The 20,990-nt window shown below is 52.0% G+C and overlaps 1 protein-coding gene across 2 annotated transcripts in view; it reads right to left on the bottom strand.

The window, feature by feature from the left end:
* MRC2 (mannose receptor C type 2) overlaps window positions 1-16,312 on the bottom strand; it is a 57,152-nt gene extending 40,840 nt beyond the window's left edge. For both annotated transcript variants that reach the window (XM_008149450.3, XM_054709424.1), the window contains exon 1: window positions 16,058-16,312. In XM_008149450.3, the coding sequence (XP_008147672.2) occupies window positions 16,058-16,187 (130 nt within the window). In that variant the 5' untranslated portion in view covers window positions 16,188-16,312. The remainder of the gene's footprint in view (window positions 1-16,057) is intronic.
* Between the last annotated feature and the right edge of the window lie 4,678 nt (window positions 16,313-20,990).

The raw sequence follows: 20,990 nt of genomic DNA, 5'->3' as shown, positions 1-20,990 counted from the left end.
AAAAGGCAATGAGAAAAACATAGAGGCCCTGATCATGTGAAGGTGCTAAAACCTGAAGAGAGAAGATAATCAAGGCTATAAACAGATGGCTCACCAAGTAGAACTATCCGGGTCTAAGAAGCTTAGGGAAAATGTTGAAGAGCGTTTGGAATACTAAAGTAATGTTCTTATTTGCTGGATCTGAGTGTTGGTTCCTTGGGTGTGTTCCGTGTGTGAAAATTCAGTGAGCTGAACCTTTATGATGTGTTCACTTTCCTGTATTTATATTATACTCCAAGAATTACAATTTTTTAAAGCAAGGATGGATAAACACAAAAGAGAAATTGGGTGGCGGAGGTGGGGTGGGTGGGAAAGAGAGAGGGAGACGGGAGAAGCATGTAAGTCAGTACTGGCATTCCTCAGAGACACGGCGGTTCAGTTCCAGACCACGGCAATAAAGCGAGTCACCGTGCACAGAAACGTTATGCTTACCCTGTTCTGTAGTCTATTAAGTGTGCAATAACATTCTGTCTAAAAAGTAATGCACTATACATACCTTAATTTTTTAAAATATGTTTTCATTGATTTTTTTTTTAGAGCGAGAGGGAGACAGAGAGAGAGAGAAACACTGATCAGTTACCTCCCATACACACCCCACCGGGGACTGAGCCCACAACCTGGGCATGTGCCCTGACCGGGGACTCGAACCAGTCAATTTTTGGTGCACAAGATGATGCTCAACCAACGAAGCCACTCTGGCCAGGGCTGTACACACCTTAATTAAAGAAATACTGCCCTGGCCGGTTTGGCTCAGTGGATAGAGTGTTGGCCTGCGGACTCAGGGGTCCCGGGTTCGATTCTGGTCTAGGGCATGTGCCTTGTTTGCAGGCACATCCCCAGCGGGGGGGGGGGGGGGGGTGCGGGAGGCAGCTGATTGATATTTCTCTCTCATCGATGTTTCTAGCTCTCTCTGCCTCTCCCTTCCTCTCTGTAAAAAATCAGTGGAATGTATGTAAAAAAAAAAAATACTTTATTGCTGAAAAATGCTAACCATCAGCTGAGCCTTTAGCGAGTTGTAAGCTTTTTCCTGATGGAACATTTTGTCTCGATGTTAATGGTGCTCAATGATCAGGGTGTTCGCTGAAGGTTAAGGTGGCTGTGGTGATTTCTTAAAATAAGACAATGGCCCTGGGCAGTTTTGTTCAGTAGTTGGGGCTCAGCCCTCGGACTGAAGGGTCACGGGTTCAAATCCAGTCAAGAGCCGTACCTCGGTTGCAGGCTTGATCCCCGGCCCCGGTCGAGCAAGTGCAGAAGGCAGCAGATCAATGTGTCTCTCACACATCGATGTTTCTCTCTTTGTCTCTCCCCCTCCTTTCCACTCTCTCTAAAAGTCAATGGAAAAATAGCCTCGGGTGAGGATTACCAAAACCAACAAAAAGACAACAATGAAGTTTGCCACATGGATGGACTTTTCCTTTCACGGACAATTTCTCTGTAGCATTCGATGCTGTTTGATAGCATTTTACCCACAACAGAACTTCTTTCAAACTGGAGTCAACCCTCTCAAACCCTGCCATGGCTTTATCAACCAGGTTTATGTAATATTCTAAATCCTCTGTTGTCATTTGAACAATCTTCCCACCATCTTCACCAGGAGTAGACAACATCCACAAGAAGCCTTTAATCATGAGATTCCAGCAATTCGTTCCCATCATCAGGTTTCACTTCTAATTCTAATTCCTTTGCTATTTCCATCACGTCTGCAGTCACTTCCTCTACTGAAGTCTTGAACCCCCAAAGTCATCCATGAGGGTTGAAATCAACTTCTTCCAAACTCCTCTGTTAATGTTGATGTTTTGACCTCTGCCCATGAATCACAAATGTTCTTAATGGCATCTAGAATGGTGAATCCTTTCCAGAAGTTTTTCGATTTGCTTTGCCCAAATCCATCAGAGGAATCACTATCTATGGCAGCTACAGCCTTACAATAAGTATTTCTTACAGATGTGAAAGTCAAAAAACAAGAAGAAAAAAAAACAACAGATGTGAAAGTTAGTGACTCCTTGACCCATGGGCTGCAGAATGGATGTTGTGTTAGCAGGCATGAAAACTAATTAATCTCGTACATCTCCAACAGAGCTCTTGGGTGACCAGGTGCATTGTCAGTAATATTTTGAATCTTTTTTTTTTTTTTTTTTTTGGAGCAGTATATCTCCAGTGGGCTTAAATATTCAGAAAACCATGTCATAAACAGATGTGCTGTCATCCAGACTTTCTTGTTCCATTTATAGAGCAGAGTAGATTTAGCATAATTGTTAAGGGCCCTAGGCTTTTCAGAACGGTAAGTGAGCACTGGTGTCAACAAAAAGTCACAGCTGCATTAGCCCCTAACAAGAGAGGCAGCCTGTCCTTGGAAGCTTTGAAGCCGGGCGCTGACTTCTCTCTAGATAGGAAAGTCATAGATGGCATCTTCTTTCAACGTAAGGCTGTTTTAACTACATTGAAAAATCTGTTGTTTGGTGTAGCCATCTTCCTTACTTATCTTAGCCAGATTTTCTGGATAACTTGCTGTAGATTCTGCATCAGTACTTGCTACCTCACCTTGTACTTTTGTTATTAAGACTAGAAGCCCAGTGCACCAAATTCGTGCACGGAGGGGTGGGGGGTGTCCCTCAGCCCAGCCTGCACCCTCTCGCAATCCATGACCACTGGCTCCTAACTGCTCGCCTGCCTGCCTGATCACCCCTAACTGCCTGCCTGCCTGCCTGCCTGATCGCCCCTAACTGCTCACAGGGGAGTGGGGCCAGTCCGGGCAAGGGGACATGGTCGTTCTGGTCTCTGGTCATCCTGGTCATTCTGATGTTTCAGTCACCAGGCTTTTATTATATAGGATGGCTTCTTTTTTGTTGTTAATCCTCACCTGAGGGTATTTCTTCCATTGATTTTTAGAGAGGGTGGAAGGGAGGGAGGGAGGTGGGGAGAGAGAGAAAATAATACTAATATGAGAGACACATCAATTGGTTACCTCCCCGCATGAGTCCCGACCACGGACCAAGGATTGAACCTGCAACCCAGGTATATACCCTTGACCAGGAATCAAACCTGAGACCTTTTGGTGCTTCTTCAACTTCATAAACCAACCTCTACTACGTTTAAACTTTTCTCCTGCAGCTTCCTAATGTCTCTCAGCCTTCAGAGAACTGAAGAGAATTAGAGCCTTGCTCTGGATTAGGCTTTGGCTTAAGGGAATGTTGTGGCTGGTTTGATCTTCTATCCAAACCACTAAAACTTTCTCCGTATCAGCAATAAGACTGTTTTTCTTTCTTTTTTTCCTTTTTTTTTTTTTTGAATGTTCTTTCTTTCCATTCTTGTAGTTTTTAATTTTTAAATATATATTTTTTTATTTCAGAGAGGAAGGGAGAGGGAGAGAGAGAATAGAAACATCAATGATGAGAGAGAATCATTGATTGGCTGCTTCCTGCACGCCCCACACTGGGGATCAAGCCCACAACCCTGGGCATATGCCCTGACCAGGAATCGCACTGTGACCTCCTGGTTCATAGGTCAATGCTCAACCACTGAGCCACACTGGTCGGGCTTGCTTTCTTACTTTTTCACTGGAGTAGCGCTTTTACTTTTCTTCAAGAACTGTTCCTTTGCATTCACTGAAATTTGGCTATTTGGTGCAAGAGGCCTAACTTTTGGCCTATCTCCGTTTTTGGCTTTCGATATGTGCCTTCTTCACTAAGCTTAATCCTTTCTAGCTTATGATTTAAAGTGGGAGACCTATGGCTCTTCCTTTCACTTAAATTCCTAAGAGGTAATCGAAGGGTTAGTAATTGGCCTAATTTCAATACTGTTGTGTCTTAGGGAAAAGGAGACCTGAAATGGGGGCGGGGCAAACAGCTGATTGGTGGAGCAGTCAGAACACACACAACCTTTACCGATTAAGTTCTCCGTCTCATATGAGTGGGGTTTGAGGTGCTCTAAGATAATTACAATAGTAACATTAAAGGTCACTGGTGACAGACCACCATGACAAATATAGCAACAATGAAAAAGTCTGAAGTCCTGTGAGAACTATCAAAATGAAACGCGGTGACATGAAGCGAGCAAATGCTGCTGGGAACAGGCCACTCACTAGGTAAGTGATCCTGGATCTCAGCCTGTTTGGCTCAATGTCTTTATCTGTGAAACGGAGGGATGAGCGGGTTACAAAGGCAGCCTATGTGGGATTGCCTAATACTGACCCTGCTGATTTTACGTGCTCAGTAAATAGTCACGTGGTCTCCAGTTCCCATTTGTTGCGTAATGTTGCACAGACGTGCCATAAAGTTCATAAAACGTGGGAAGCCTTCCTAAAGGCTTTTCTGATTTGCCCTCCAGTCTCTCCACACGTACCGCCATTCAGTGCTTATAGAATTTTGTGTCCTGCTGTTCTCTAAATGCAAACTTGTATTACAACGTTGGAGTCCTCTCTCCTTGCCTCTGCTGTCAACACCTGGCTAATTAGTACAAAATGAAGATGCTCATGTTCGGGGGGGATGGGGGGGGCTGTTAATGGAAAGAGCTCCAAACCAGTGAGCACCCCAAAGGAGAGCTTCTTCAGGAAAACCTCCTACGAAGGCCTGCAATCGGGGGAAGCTCAACTCCAACTTGTCCTTTAGAAAGACAATGGGAGGGGCAGGCATGGAGCTGCTGGGAAAACTGCTACCGGGCCTCAGCCGGCAGGGCCTCAGTCCTGGGGTTGTCAATTCCGCACCCAGGTTTGCTCAAACCTTTGACAGCCAGGTTGGAGGGCTGGCTCCCTTGAGCCTGGGAAAGGCCCGCCCACCCAGGGAGGCTCTGATTGGCTCCGTGGAGTTACATGCTGCAGGCTTGGCCAAGATGTGTGATGGAAGTTGGGGAGGACTGCCCCCTGTACCCCACATTACAGACATGTTTAAAGAAAAAAAAAATCCTTACCCTGTTCAATAATATCTATATATATAAAAAGCTAATATGCAAAGTGTCCCCTTGGGAGTTCAACCGGGAGAACGGGAGTTCAATCCCCTCGCTATGACACACACTGACCACCAGGGGACGGTGCAGAACACGGCGGGTGACCAGCGGCAGTGGCGGGGCACTGAGGGAGCGACAGAAGGAGGAGGCGGGGAGGCAGGGGGAACCGCGAGGTGGTGGCATATGGGAAGCGAGGAAAGGAGGTGGCAGGGAGGCGGAGACCCTGATCAGCCCTGATCACTGGCCAGGCCTAGGGACCCTACCTGTGCATGAATTTCATGCACCAGGCCTCTAGTATAACATAAATAGTACTAGAGGCCCGGTGCATGAAATTCATGCACTTGGTGGGGGGGTCCCTCAGCCGGCCTGCACCCTCTCGCAGTCTGGGACCCCTCGGAGGATGTCTGCCTGCTGGCTTAGGCCCAATCCCCTAAGCCGGCAGTCAGACATCCCTCTCGCAGCCCGGGGCTCTCGCCGTCCAGGACCCCTCGCTCTTTACTGCCCGCCTGCAGCGGAGACAAGAGAGGCTCCCGCCACCACTGCTGCGCTCGCCAGCTGTGAGCCGGCTTCTGTCTGAACGGTGCTCCCCCCGTGGGAGCGCACTGACTGGTGGTCAGTGAGCGTCATAGCGACCGGTCGTTCCACCATTCGGTCGATTTGCATATTAGGGTTTTATTATATAGGACAGCAGCATATGACATACCATAACCTGTTGAATTTTGGTGTGAGCTTTCTACCAATTTTATCCATATACCCAAAATACAATTTATGTTCATGTCTATTGTGTATGCATATACACATCCATACAAACATTTCTGAGCCTTGTGGTCCTTAATATTTCAGCAAAAGGATCAGTCTGTCTTTAATATGCTGTTCCATGATGCAATATACTACATTTCATTTACTCCGTCCCTAGCTATTATTGGTCTTCAATTTGTAAACACATTTTCTTAATTATAATGTCATGTTGAACATATTGTTGCATCAATCTTTGTAGGCCCTATTATGAGAAGTGAAAACGGCATCTTGGTTTTTTTTAATTACTAGCGATTTTAAACATTTTCCGTAGGTTTATTGGACACGGGTATCCCATCTTTGTGGATGCTGTTCACAGTTTTTATTGTCTTATCTTTTCTGATCTTAGATGCCTTAAAACTACTAGATTCTTGTGTATGTTTTTTTCTCATTGGCTTATATGAGCTTCTCACCATATACATTATAGATATCACTTCCCTTTTTGTTCTTTTTAAGTTTTATTGGGGACCCCCACTCTGATCACAACTTCTCCCATTAAGGGTAACTAACCACTGAGTGGCACCGGCCAGGGTTGGCATTGCATTTTTTATTACTCCCGGCCAGTTTTGTAAAATGTCCACAGTCTAAATTAGTCTGATGTTTAATCATTCATGTTAAACATTTTTGGAAAGAAAACTATGTGGGGGGTGTTGTGTCCTTTCCATTGTATCACATTGTCCGTTTGTCCCCTTATTGGTGATGCTATTTTTTATTAAAACATAGTTAATGTATAATATTATAAGAGAAGGGCAAATACTGTATGGTTTCACTCCCATGTGCAATCTAAAAAAATAAAAATAGACTCAGAGATACAGAGAACAAACTGATGGTTGCCAGAGGGGAAGGGAGGGGGAAAGGACAAAAAAAAGATGAAGGGGAATAAGAGGTACAAATTTCCAGTTATAAAATAAATGGCACAGGGATGAGATATACAGGCATAGAGAATATAGTCAATATCATGATAACCTTGTTCAGTGTCAGATGGTTACTAGACTTTAGCATGATCACTTTGTTGGGTATATAAATGTTGAATAACTATGCTGTATACCTGAAACTAATGTAATATTGTTAGCTCATCGGCCCATGAACCAAAGGATCATGGGTTCAACTCCCAGTCAACCTGGGTTGTGGGTTCGATCCCCAGCCCCGGTCGGGGCACATGTGTGAGGCAAACAATCGATGTGTGTGTGTGTGTGTGTGTGTGTGTGTGTGTGTCTCTCCCCCTCCCTCCCTCCCTTCCACTGTCTCTAAAAATCAACGGAAAAAATAGCCTCGGATGAGGATTAACAGCAACAAAAAATGCAATGCCATGAGGACAAAAAGGCCAAGCAACTATTGTAGTTTAAAGAAACTCAAGAGACTTGACGCCAAATTGGATTCTGGACTCAGCTGTTAAAAACAGCTGTAAAGGGCACTATTGGGACAATTGGAGAAATGCAAACTTGGCCTGTATATTAGAAAAAAATGTATCTATATTTCTTGTATGTGTGATTATGGTATTGTGGTTATAAGGATGTCTTTGCTTTTAGTTGATACACGGTGGAGTATTTAGGTGTGAAATGTCACATCTACAACTGCTTATAGCTTACACACACACACACACACACACACACACACACACACACACACACGGTAAAGCAAATCCGGCAACATGTCAACAGTTGTGCTTCTAGGTGAAGACTTACAGAGTTCCTCACTGCATTCGTTTTTGCAACCTGCCCAATGGTCTGAGGAAGAGCATAATGCCGATGCAGTCCTGTGCGACTCCCCCCACTCCCCATCATGTCTCTCAGATGCACCCGTGCTAACGCATGTAACCGAGGTCCACTCATTCGCTGCTGCATTGTGTTTCATGGCGTGTCTGTACCTGTCATTTATCCCCACTCCGTTCGATGTGCATCTCTGGTTTTGCTTTGGCTGTTCTAAACAGTGCTTCCAAGCTCTTCCCAAACCACCAATGCTCTTCGGTATCCCCAGATCCTTCAGAAATGAGAAGCAGGGACGGGTTATACCAGAAAGTCCTTTCCTCAGCGCCCAAGACGGCCCGCAAGGCTGTGTCCACCTGGTGGTCTGACTCGGAGTGTTCCCTCTGCGGTCGGACAGGCTCCCGACCCGGAGATTTCAGAGCAGCCTCGCCTCCATCTTTCTTTCCATGAACTTAAAACTAGCACCTCAAATGCAATCAGTGAACGCTGGACTCTGCTGACATTACTCTCCATTTGGGGGATTGCTCTCAAAATACAAGCGCTGGGAAGGCAGGGACCATGCCTGATGTGTTCACCAAGGAGTCCTCAGCACCAAACAGCATGCCTCGCGCATTGTCAGTGCTCAGGAGGAAAACACAAAACTGAAAACGGAGCAGTGAACCAAATGAGTGAATAAATGATTCTCAGTGATCGGGCATGCATCTTCACTTCACTGTTACTGGTGAGTACACAGTTTGTCAGGTTGCCTTGTGGTCATAAGATGTTTAATCATTGTTGAGTACCGACATTAGCTGTATATGTGTTACCTATCCTAGCCACATACACTGTCAGTCACGCTAAGGTATCTTTGTTTGCTATACTCCTACTGTTGGGCTTTTGGCTGGTTTCCGATTTGTTTTGCAACCACAAATAGCACTCCTATGAACTTTTTCGCCTCTTTGGGATTAATGCCTTACGAATTCCCAAAAGTGGAATTAGGAAGTCAAAGGCTACCAAGTCTCACATACCTAGTTTCTGACAGATTGTCTGAAAGACTGAATCCTGAAAGACTGAACCAATTTACAGTGCCCCAGTCACACACACTAACCTCCTCCCCGCTCTGCCGAGGCCAGGTTTCCTGTTTTTACTAGTTTAATTATGTATTTAAAGAAAGCTATTTCTTTAACTTCTAGTGATCTTTGCCCTTTCCATATGACAACTTGCCATCTGTGAGCCTCCTCAAATGTGACAAGCTAGACATTGAAATCAAAATTTTAAATTATAATCCAGTTGTCCAATAACATATAAAAGTGAAGATTCCTTCCCCCATTAGTGTGTTTTTTCTGGAGTGTCTCACATTAACTTCTTAGAACAGCTGAAGTCTACTAGAATTTACTTCAGTCCATCGGACTTTCCTCTGTTTATGCAATGCCACATGTTTTTTTATGATTGTGACATCATCTCAAACTCGGGAAGAATAACTCTCCTCAGGGCCTCTCTACTACAAAGAAAATAATTCTCATCTCAAGAAAAAAAGGACTATTTCATAGCTATGTGGGATGATGGCTGTTAACTTGTGGCAATCATTAAGTAATATATACACATCAAATCATTATGTTATGTACCTTAAACGAATACAATGTTATATGTTAAGTATATCTCAATAAAACCAGGGGGTGGCTCTTTGGAACACTTAACTGCTCTTTCTTTCTTCTTCTTTTTTTTTTTTTTGTTAATCCTCACCCAAGGATATTTTTCCATTGATTTTTGGAGAGAGTGGAAGGGAGGGGGAGAGACAGAGAGAAACATCAAGGTGAGAAAGAAACATCAATTGGTTGCCTCCCACACACACCCAGACCTGGGGCAGGGATCAAGCCTGCAACCAACCAAGGTACATGCCCTTGGCTGGAGTCCAATCTGGGACCTTCAGTCTGCAGGCTGATGCTCTATCCACCGAGCCAAACTGACTAGGGCTTTTTTAAAAAAGTTTATCTTTATTGTTGAAAGTATTACAGATGTCCGTCCCCCCCCCCCCCAATTTGGCCCCCTCCTTCCCACTCCCTTCCCCTCCACTTCACCCATTATCCGTGTCCATGGGTTATGCATAGGTTTTTTGGTTGACCTCTTCCCTCCCCCCCCCCCCCTTTTTTTTTTTTAATATATTTTATTGATTTTTTACAGAGAGGGATAGAGAGTTAGAAACATCGATGAGAGAGAAACATTGATCAGCTACCTCTTGCACACCCCCTACTGGGGATGTGCCCGCAACCAAGGTACATGCCCTTGACCAGAATCGAACCTGGGACCCTTCAGTCCGAAGGCCGACGCTCTATCCACTGAGCCAAACCGGTTTCGGCCCCCCTTTTTTTATTTCAATAAATCTTTACTAAATGCCACTGTGTCCGAGGCCCTATGCTGGGATCTGTGCAGGGACAGAGGGAGGAAGCGGCCCCAGCAGGAGGGTGACAGAGATGAAATGCAAGAGGAGCGCTGGAAAGAAAGGCTTCCTCAGATGAGGCAACTGGAGTGCCTCCGTAAGAGCTGGGACTCCGACCTGTGGGGCAGGATCCTGGCGGGAGAAGAGCATGAGGCGGCGCTTCGCGGGGCAGCACTCGGCCTGTGGGTGCTGGCAGGGAGCTCAGTTCTCGGCCTGTGGGTGCTGGCAGGGAGCTCAGTTCGACTTGTGCAAAGGGGTGGAGAGAAAGGGTAGACCCTGATCATGGGAAGCTTCAAACTCTCAATTCAGAAATTTCAGACTTGGTTCTGTTGACGATTAAAGCTGCCCGTTAGGATCACATATGTGGCCCTGGCCGACTGGCTCAGTTGGTTACAGCATCATCCCGATACTCCAAGGTTGTGGGTTCGACCCCCCAACTCCCAATCAGGGCAGAAACAAGAAGCAACCAATGAATGCATAAGTAAGTGGGACAATAAATCAATGTTTCTCCCTTCCTCTCTCTCAAAATCAATCTATCAATCAATCAGTAGAGAGTTTAGACCTGCTTTAAGGAAAAAATGTGTCTGTAATTAGGATTTGTATATTGAAGACTGTGCTTTTTCATACTTAAATCCATTTTTTAAATATATATATTTTATTGATTTCAGAGGGAGAGATAGAAACATCAATGATGAGAATCCTTGATCAGCTGCCTCCTGCACGCCCCCAACTGGGGACCAAGCCCGCAACGCAGGCCCTTGTCCAGAATCGAACCCAGGACCCTTTAGTCTACAGGCTCTATCCACTGAACCAAACCAGCGAGGGCTTAACTCCCTTCATATTCATATTTTCTCTTCCTAATAATATAAACAGCAATAATTTCATATTATTTCCTAAGAAACTAGTGTGTCCAGCAGGGTACCAGGCACGTATCTCATCCACACATTATTGCATTTTTGTGTATTTCTTACAGTAGCCCTATGAGGCGGCATTGCTTTATTTCTCCCGTTTTACAACTTAAGGAACTGGAGCCTCTGTGCAAGGTCACGCAGCTGGTGAGTGGCAGTAAGAATGGTCCCACCGATACTGCCACTCACTCACTGAGGACAGCGGGAAAGGCTGGGACACTGGCTCTCCATTTTCCCTGCAGGAGCTCCAAGGCCACCCCACAAACCTCTTCCCATGTCCTCTGAGAGGGGGTCCCGGGGAAAGAGAGAACATGAGACCACCCACTCCTCCGTCTGAGGCTCATCCCTGGGTGTGACATCCGGGTGCTTGTCCCTCAGCCCAACCGAGTCCAAGAGGCGGTGACCCGGACTCCACGCGCCCTTCTCCTGAGTCTTGGAGGAGGGGCAGGTGCAGCCAGGGACGAGGGGAGGAGGGTGTCCCAGGCAGGGGGGCCGGTGTGTGCAGAGGCCTGGAGGCGGGAGGCAGTGAAGGTTCAGGGAGGGTGGAGCAGGGCGTGCTAAAGAGAACAGGGGGAAGGTGTGGGGGCCGGGAGAGCTGGGAAGAAGCTACGGTTTCACAGCCCCCAGACAGCAACACATCAGAGCTGTGGGGGCAGAATGCAGAGTCAGAGGAACCAGAGGGGGCGAGAGGCAAGGCCGAGGCAGACAGAGAGCATGGGCCCGGCCCAGCAGGGTGGGAGGGGTCTGCACAGTCCAGGGCTAGGGAGAGGGAGCTGCGTGGTCCCAAGAGGAGCAAGGGCAGGGAAGGAACGAGTCACTGGATTGCCACACGGGCCCATGCTCTAGTTTAGGGGCCAATCCAGTCTGCCCCGAGGGGCTGGGGCTAGCTGAGGCTGGCAGGTCCCCGGGGCCACAGAGGGCTTCCTCCGGCCTGTGTTTACTGACACAGCCCCTGACGGAGGAGGAACGGGGATGTGCAGTGCCCAGGGTGAGCTCCAAGAGCTGCGTCACCCTCCGATGGCCCGCCCCACCCAGATTTATAGGGCCAGTCCTGGGAACGCGGCCCTCCCCATCTCAGGAGGACCAAACAGGAAGAGGCACTTCCCGTCAGCAATGCCCGGGGCCCTTCAAGGGCAGGGGGAGGTGGACTCCAAGGAACAGGCCCGGCCATCCCTGCTCTCCGGCCGGAAGCACCACTGACTGAAGGGAGAAACCTGTGCACCTGTCCTCCGGGAAGCTGGGGCTGGGCTGGGGCTGGCGCCTCTCCATCAGGCCCCTCCGTCCTCGCTCACCCACCCCTCCTCGGAGTGGGCACCTCAGAGACCCTGAGGACACTCAGCAACACTCAGTCCTGCCTCTTGGGCCCACTGGACTGGGGGAGAGACAAGCGCCCGGCCGGCCGGAGTGTCAGAGGGCTGCCCACCTCCCCCCTTCCCGGAGTTCCCCTCAGGAGGACACGGCGAGGGGGTGTTTGAGAGGCCTTGGCGCTGGAGGGGAAAACCATAACGGGAACTGTCCAGTCCTTTCTAGCACATCCCCGGGCAGCGCTGAATCCTGCAGACACAGCGTGGTCTGGCACTGAAGTAGTCACGCTCAGCAGCCACCCCTGGGTTCGAATCCTGCTTTTACCGCTTTCGAGTAGTGTGTGTGTGTGTGGGGGGGTGGTCTTGAGCAAATAACTAATCTGCTGCCAGTGTGTCCGGTGGGCGAGAACACCCTCCCCGGCGGCGGTGAGATGCAGAAGAGCTGCGCCCGCAGCACTCGGCCCAGCGCCCAGCCCACGGAGCAGCCACTGCTGCTCGCCCGGCTCCCCTCCGCAGGTGCGGCGGCTCCTGTTTGATGCTTACATTAGTGGGGAGCCCAAACGGAATGCCCTTCTGAGAACCTCAAGGTGCTTCTGAAATCATCTCGTCGGCCCAGAGCACTGTACCACGTAGGCCTCAGCAAGCCAAGATTCTCCCGTGTGAACAAATAGGGGCCAAGACCCGGGGGGCTTCCTCCTCCCCGCCGGCACTCCCACCTTGTCTAGGTAAACTGGGGGAGGGGGGACCCCAGAACCAACCACAGCTCAGGTGGGCACCACCCCCGCCCTGACAGTTCACAGAAGGCGAGCGGGTTGGAGCAGGAAGACCGACTATGGGGGGTGGGGGTGCAGGTGGTCTGTCTGGCTGACTCGAAGTAGCAGCAAGTCCCTGCTGTCTTTTGAAAGGAGAGCTTCCCCCTGTCCTTCAGACAGCAGAGTCTGTCCCCACGGGAGGATTCCCCGGGTGCCCTTACTCCCTGGCCTGCATCCTTGGGGCTCCCAGCAACTCTTGATCCAATTTGCACCTCATTTCTCTGCTCAGAAACCTGCAAGGGTTCTCCAGTGTCCTCCACTGAAAGAGGACAAGTCCCTCCCGCCCCCCATTTTGGCCTCTTTCACTCAAGTTTCACCTCCACCCCACCCCATCTCACTCAGGCACCCAGCAAGCTCCCACGCATCCCCCAGAAGAGCCCGCCCTCCTGGTCTCACCCTCTCCGCTCCCCTCCCTGCCTCTGCAAAGCCTGGTCCCACCCAGCCTCCCCCCAGACAGCCTCGCGGACCTGGTGTCCCCCTCCCCCCGTCTCTCCAGCCTCCAGACATTAAGGATCCACAGTCCCAGGTTCTCACTTACTAGTTGTGTGGCCCGGCCTAAGTAAATGATCACCCCCCCCCCCCCTTGCGCCTCCATTTTCATTGCAAAATGGGCCCAACAATACCTACTTCCCTGAGTTGTTGACAGAGTTAAATGAGAAACTGCACAGAAAGCATTCACATGGCTGCGGGCCTTGGGCAGGCACCCCACCAGTGGAATCCACCCTGTTCAATGTGTCTGCTTCATTCTCCAACACGGCTTCCTTTTCTCCAAGGATGCAGCCTACACTCTTCTGTACTTTCCCTCCTCCTCAAGTATTTGGCTCAGCACTGAACACTGAACGCGGTTCAAAAATGCAGTCATGTAACAAATTAACAGCCCTAGCCAGTTTGGCTCAGTGGATAGAGCGTCGGTCCTCGGACTGAAGGGTCCCGGGTTCGATTCCGGTCAAGGGCATGTACCTTGGTTGCGGGCACATCCCCAGTAGGGGGTGTGCAAGAGGCAGCTGATCGATGTTTCTCTCTCATCGATGTTTATAACTCTCTATCCCTCTCTCTTCCTCTCTGTAAAAAATCAATAAAATATATTTTTTTTAAAAAAAAGAGAAAGAAAAATGAATAGAGGTCTTCCAGCCACAGGCACTGGGGGGCATCCCACGGAGGTGGAGCAAAGATGGGTTCTGCCAGCCCAAGGGGCTCTGCGCTGCTCCATCCTCTCACCCCACAGGAAGCCACCCACAGGCACCCGTCCCCCAGGTAAGCTTCACCCCAGCAGCGGTGGCGGTGGCCTGACAAGCCAAGCTGAATCCTAGCTCCCACAAAGCATTTCCCGGGGCCGTTGGGATCGGGGCGCTGGTAAATTCCTCCCAGTGGCCACCTGATTCATCAGGTACAGGGGGACGGAGGGAACGGTGGCAAATGCAGGGACAGGACCCACAACTTTACCCTCCTCTTCCTCAACTGCAGGCAGGGAGACCAGGCCACCCCACCCCACACCTCCGCTGCTTCAGAGCGGGGGGGTGAGGGCTGTTACTGAGGCAATGCCATTGGGAAGTGGGGGCTCCAAGTGCAGGGCCACAGCCAGAGGGAGAGTAGGGGCCGCCAGGAGACCAGAAGCAGAGGGGACACTGCAGGTGGCCTCCCAGACAGGGCCTCTCTCTACACACGTCCAGCTCCATGTGGGAGGGGGGCGGGGGGAGAGGCGCAGTCAGCACTGTGGCCACGGCTCTCGCAGAGCCTGGCTTTAAAATGCGCTCGGGGCCTCTGGAATGGCCGTCCTCCCCCACCCGCCTGCCTCCCGGGTTCCTACACAGAGAGCAAGACACAGCAGGAGCTCGGGAGCAGGGGCGGCCAGTGTGCCCTGACCCGCAGTGGGTGGGGTTACCGCCTGGCTTGTGCTGGTCCACATTCAATTCCAGGAGGGTCTGGAACTCACTCTGCTTGGCGTGAACAGGATCGCCCTGACCCCCACCTCTCCCATCAGCACAATGGGAGCAGATGTGTCTTTTGGGGGCGAAAGGCACACCTGGTGGGCAGGCCAATCCAGCCAGCACTGGCCATGGGGCTATCGGGACTTTGCACAAAATTGCAAACAGTGCGCTGTCTGTCCCTCTCACTCCCCCGGAGCCCCATAAAGCCGGGCGCCGCTGGGCCGGGGCCTGGGGCTGTAATGACTGCCCTCCTCCCCCCCAATTACAGCTCTGCCTCAGGCAGGAGCCCCAGGAAGTGAGTGGCTCTTTCCTCGTGGCTCTCAGATTCTGGCTGAGGGGTCCATCTGTCCCCACACGTCATTGTCACCCTTTAGAAAGAGCAGCAGAAAGAGAAGGTACAGCTTAAGGTTTCTGGTTTTTTGTTAGTCGGGTTTTTGCATCTTTAGTAGCTCTGTGGCTGCCCAAGATCTGTCTGCTCTGGAGGGGTGCCAGTTTGGTCGGAGCCGCCCACACACACGCACACACACACACATGCACACACACACACGCACATGCACACACACACACACACGCACACACACGCTGTCCAGCCTGTTGCTGCATCCTGGCGGCACAAAACTGGCCCACAGAGCTCGGTCCAAGCAGGGAGGATGCTGCCGGCCACCAGCGGCCCTCGAAGACCAAGTGTGGGAAAGAAAAGGACAAACACCCCGAGATCCAGGAAGGCGCACAAGCCCTCACGAGTTACTCGAAAACAACCCTCAGGCATCCGTCCCGGGGAGAAGCAAGGAGACCCTCCCGGACGGAGCCTCCCGTCCCCGCAGGCGCGCCCCGCAGGTCCCGGGCCGAGGGCAGGGCGCTGCCGGGTGGTCCGGGAAGGCCGGCGCGGGGGTGCCCCCGGAGCCCGCCCTCTTCCACCGAGGCTGCTCGAGACCCCCGGGCTCCGCTCCCCTCCCCCTCCGCCCGCCACATCTGGTTCCACTCAGGTCCTCCCCCACCTCCAGGCGCGTTCCTCCCCCTCTCCTCCCCGCTTTCAGAAGAGCAGAGACTTTTAAAAACCCAGTCACACACGCACTCACACTTGGGGGAGGGGGGGGGGAGGCCGGGGGGGAGAGGAGAGAAGGAGGGAAAAGTCGAGACGAGAGGCCCGCTCCCTGGCGCTTCCCCTCGCCCGGCCCCCGAAGTTGGCCAAGTTGGCAGCGCCTTACCCGGGAGGGCGGCGGTGGCGGCAGCGTCCCCGGGGGGGCTGGGGCGGCCCAAGGGCAGACCCCCGAGAAGCAGGATGCAGCGCAGCAGGTGACGAGGCCAGGGCGCGGGGGCCGGCCGGCGGAGCCCCATGCCCGCGGCGCGCCGCCCGGGGGGCGCGGGGACCGGCGGAGCGCGGGCGCGGTGTGCGGCGCAGCCGGAGCGCCGGGCTGTGATGGCCGCCCGCGAGGGGCTCGCTTCCTCCGGGCCGGGAAGGAGTGATGCCTCCCGGGGAGAGGAGAGGAGGAGATGAGAAGGGCAGGAGGCAGGCCGGGCGGAGGGAGGGCGGAGGGAGGAGCGCAGGACGCGGGAGGAGGGTGTGAGGGGCAGAGGGGAAGGGAAGCGGGCAGCGGGGGGGGGGGGGGGGAGGCTGCGGGCGGGCGGGCGCGGGGCGGGGGCCGGAGCTGGAGAGGGCGCCGAGGGGGAGAGGGGCGGGGGATCCGCGGGGTCGAGGACCCCGGCGTGCGCGCTCTCCCGTTTTCCGTTTCCCTCTCTCTCCGCCGCGCCTTCCCGCTGTTCCCGGCCTGGGCTGGGAGCCCCAGACGCTGCGTCACACAGCTCCCCGGCTGGCGCGGGCGGGGAAGAAACGGCAAAATTTTCCGCAAACTTCGTGGCGTGGCGGGACACGGACTGCGAGGCCTCGCTGGTCGGGGGCGGGGGCGGGGACGCGCGGCGGCCCCAGGCGGCCACACCCGGGCCCTGGCCCCTCTGTCCCGCCTCCTTCCGCCGCTGTCTCTAGCAGCCGGGCCCGCTACCCTCCAGCCCGGGAGGACCCCTCCTCGGGTCTGGTGGGAAGGGGTGGAGCTCAGAACTCGGCCACCGGTTCAAGGATTGGGGAAGGGGGAGGCCAGGCCCCCTTACCGTGGGTGGAGCGCAAACTTTTGCACGTCGTGTTTCGGCATTTGTGTAACCCCTGTCAGCGTCCCTGGCACAGAGGGGTGTCGTGCTTTTATTTGTTGGGGCTACATGGAGAGATGCCCCGGAAGACACATCACTCTCACCAGCAAGGGGATGGCTGGCTGGTCGCACAGGACCAAATGGAAATCTCATAAAAGGGAAGACAATCCACAACCAGTCTGTATTGTGCAACAGGTCACCGGGGGTCTCGGCGCAGAGCCAGACAGGCATTTAGAGGCCCTCAATGCGGAGAAGATTCGGGTTCTCCCACCATGAGTAATCAAATAAAAACACTATGGAACTAATATAAATTTTATTGTTTCCCGTGTAGTCCACCTCGGTGCTATTTTTGGAAATAACAAATTTTAAAAGTTCTCCACCCCCCCCCCCCACCCCTTTTTTTTTTTTTTACTACTATTGCCTTTGGTAAATCTTTCCCCATCTCTGCAGCCAGGGTGTGGGACCAGAGATGCTCGCTTAGTTAGCTCTTCCCTTCTCTGCTGGACTGAGATTCTTGGCAAGTACGGAGGATGCAGGGCCCCAGAGTGAGCACCCACTGAAACACCCTGGAAAGATTCCCACTATCTGCACTTTTGCCCTAAAATATGGTTAGCAACCAGGCCAAAGAAGTTGGTGGCACTCCATAGCTAGCTTGGCCGCGTCCCTGCTGGTGACGGGTGCTGCGTGGAAGCACTTGGGAACAGACCTTCTCCGTGTGGTGTGTTGGGACCTCAGGCCTCTGCAGGCTACTGCCATGCTGGGGCTGTCCCAAAGACCCTCCTCTCGGCCCCCTTTCTCACATGTCTCCTGTTACCTACAAAGGGTTTGAAGATTTGCCAGCTTTGGCTAAGCTGCTGTCTTTCTCCCTGTCCCTGAGCAGCCAAAAAACAGGATGTCTTCTCAAAGTCAACGTATAGGCTCCTATCAGCTCACTTGTCTCTGGAAGTGCTGGCCACAGCCCTCACTAAACCCCCCTTTCCTCAGAAGGGGAACTCGGGCCGGGCTCCCAAGGTTCTGGCACAGGGTTGGAGGGCCCTGCCCCGCCAGCCTGAGTAGGTTTGGGCACTCCTTCCAACAGCAGGGCACACGTCAACTACCAGACATCACCACTGAATGATGTGAGTCCAGAGAGTCCACCATTTGCCAGCACCAGTCCAGGGTGCCCGGCACACAAACGCTCTCTCGTTTCTTCAGTTCCCCGGGGAAAACTCAACAACCATCCGTTGCTAGCCCTGTGCTAGCTGCTAGGGAAGCAAAGATGAGTAAACCAGGTAGCAGCCCCAGAAGAATTTTGTTTAGTGGGGAAAACAGACACAATTTTTGTTCCATTCCAGGCGGAGAAACTGCCACTCAAGGGCTGAGGAGCACGAAAGTGCGTTTCACTAGCAGGGGCTGAGGTTTGCTCCTCTGACTCTGACGCCCTGCTCAGCCAGCCGGGGTCACACATTGTATTCTGCTGATTGTCTGTCTGGGACCACATCTGCGGCCACCATCTGTCTTAGATCTTGAACTCGCTGGACAAAGAGCTGGGCCACATGTGGGCAATTCTCCCTGTGGGGAACCCAGCTCCGGTCCCCCACTGCTTAAAGATCCGGTGCGGGATCACTTGTCACAGTCTGCAGGCATGTTGGGTGTTGGGAGGGGTGGGGCTTTCAGAGGGACCCCCTCACCAGCACCCAGACCCTCATCTACTTCCAAAGAAGGGCCAGTACCCTCTATGCCACAACCTCATCACCATTCCTTTTAAAGCTCAGTGAACAGCCATCAGTATGTGCCAGGTGTCAGGCTAGGTGCTGGGGACTTGAACTCTACGACCTGGTCCAGGGAATTTCTGCCAAGATCCTGTTTGCTATAGTGGAATCGATAACAGTCAGACACTGACTGGTAGCCAAATGCAGGACAGTGGATCTGCTGATGCCATCCAACCAGCTGAGTGGAAGGAGCAGACTAGAATCCTGGCTCTCCCACTTACTAGTTTTGTTCGGTGAGCTCCTCTCTCTCTGAGTTCACAATTCCTATTTGTAAATGGGGCGGCCGTTCCTACATTTGTCCTGAAAGTAAACATTCCATATAAAGGGATGAAGCTATGGCCCTTGCATAAAGACAATCAGGAATGCTAGTCCCCTCCCTGCTTCCCATCTTCCTTGGCCTTTTGGACATCAGGTGTGTCTCTTGATCCTTCTTGCTTCTCCCCAACCCCCCACTGTCCATGATTGCTGCTCAGATCAGTTTTATCGGGATTGCCACAGAGTGTTTACCTTTGCCCAAGAGAACAATACAGCTTCCCCTCCTGCCTGAACACCTCCAGGTTCACTACAGATACACAAGTGGTATTCTGAAGTGTTAACGAACCCTGGTAGAAGCAGCTCATGCTCACTTTGGCTGATGAATTAGAGCTTGTCTGTAAAGAGCCCGCATGGGGCAGTGGGATGAGTCCAGGCCTGGGGGCTGAAGCTGAGCTGGAATTCCAGTTCTGCCATTCGCTAACCCCAAGCAAGTCCCATGTCCCCAAGCAAGTCGCTTCTCTCCTGAGTCTCAGGTGCCCTTTGCCATACATGTTTTGGTGTCATTACTCCCTGTCCCCAGGGTTCCTCTCACATTAGGCTCCTCTTTCCTGGTTCTGAGCTTGGTGGCCTCTCCAGCCAGAGGTGCCCGGGGAGCAGAGCAATTGCCCCTAGACACCGCCATCAGGCCACACCTACAGCACAGCTTCGGAAAGGCAAACACAAGACAGGAACAATGCAGTTGGATGGCCAGGGCAGGAGGACGTGAGATGTGGTCAGTCCTTACTGAGGCAACTAGAAAAAGGGGGCAAACCCCAAAGGGCCTCTAAGATTTTCCCTACCATCACCCTTTCCAAGCCAGGCCTGGCCGAGCTCAGGGCTGGCCTGGAGGGTCCCACCCTCTCTACTCTCTCCCTGGCTTCCTGCCACTCAAACTCTGGGCTCTGCACTCCGTAAATCTGCCCTCTGATTCTATATGGCTACCCCATTGTCCTCAGCCCTGAGGATCCCAGAGAGACTGGGCTAAAGAAGGAAGAAGTTTCAAGGTCTGGCCCTACCTCTTCCAGTTTGTAAGACATTGGGACCATCGGTTAACCTAAAGGAACTAGTTTTCTGGCATCCACATTACAGGGGAGATTATGGCTGGCCTGTCTTCTCCTGACTGGTCTGCCCCATGATGGCCACAAATATAGCCTGAGAAAAGTTTCCCTTCACCCTTTAACTGGAGAACACCCAGAAGCCCCCCTCCACCCTCCACTCCCCAGGAGGGCTGCCGAGTTTGTATCCACTCACTATCAGCCCAAGACCTATATTAGACTTCCTTTATTAAAAAAAAAAAAGTTTCTATTGATTTTAGAGAGGGAGAGGGAGAGAGAAACATCAATGAGAGAGAAACATCATCAATTGGCTGCCTCCTGCATGCTCCCTGCTGGGGATGGAGCCAGCAACCAGGAAATGTGCCCTAACCAACAACCTCTTGGTGCACCGGCCAGGTCGGGCTAGACTTTCTTTAAAAGGGCTCCAAATCCCAGCCTTTTCTTTCCCAAGGGGAAGGAAAAAATTACCTCAGGATCGCTTCTGGTAGGCCATCGTGCTGACTTCCTCCCGGTGGGTCTAGGAGTTTGGACAAGGATTTCCAGGTGGAGAAGTCACAAAGCTATGTCTGCGGCTGTCAGCAGGGACAGGCTGAGTTAGTTGAGCCCAAGCTGCAGCAGGGGTCACAAATGGAAGGTCTCTAGCTTCCTCACCCAGAGGCTTTGGCACGTCAGGTGGGGAGCAAGCTGGCCACCAGAGGTGCAGAGATGGGCAGAGGCTGGCCTGAAGCACAGGCTGTGCTGAGCTGAAGCGTCAGTTGCAATTGGGTGGGATGTAGTTCCCAGAACCTTCTAGTGCCCCACCCAACTGGTGTTGGAGCATGGGAGAGGGGTGTCACATCACCCTGTCTGCTCCACAGGGGCTGCTGCCACCTGGAGTAATAGTTCCTCCAAGCCTGTCC

This window comes from Eptesicus fuscus, chromosome 20 (genome assembly GCF_027574615.1).
Source record: "Eptesicus fuscus isolate TK198812 chromosome 20, DD_ASM_mEF_20220401, whole genome shotgun sequence".
NCBI classification, from domain to species: Eukaryota; Metazoa; Chordata; class Mammalia; order Chiroptera; family Vespertilionidae; genus Eptesicus; species Eptesicus fuscus.
Note: the sequence above shows the minus strand (reverse complement) of the source record. Positions and strands in the feature narration are given on the sequence as shown.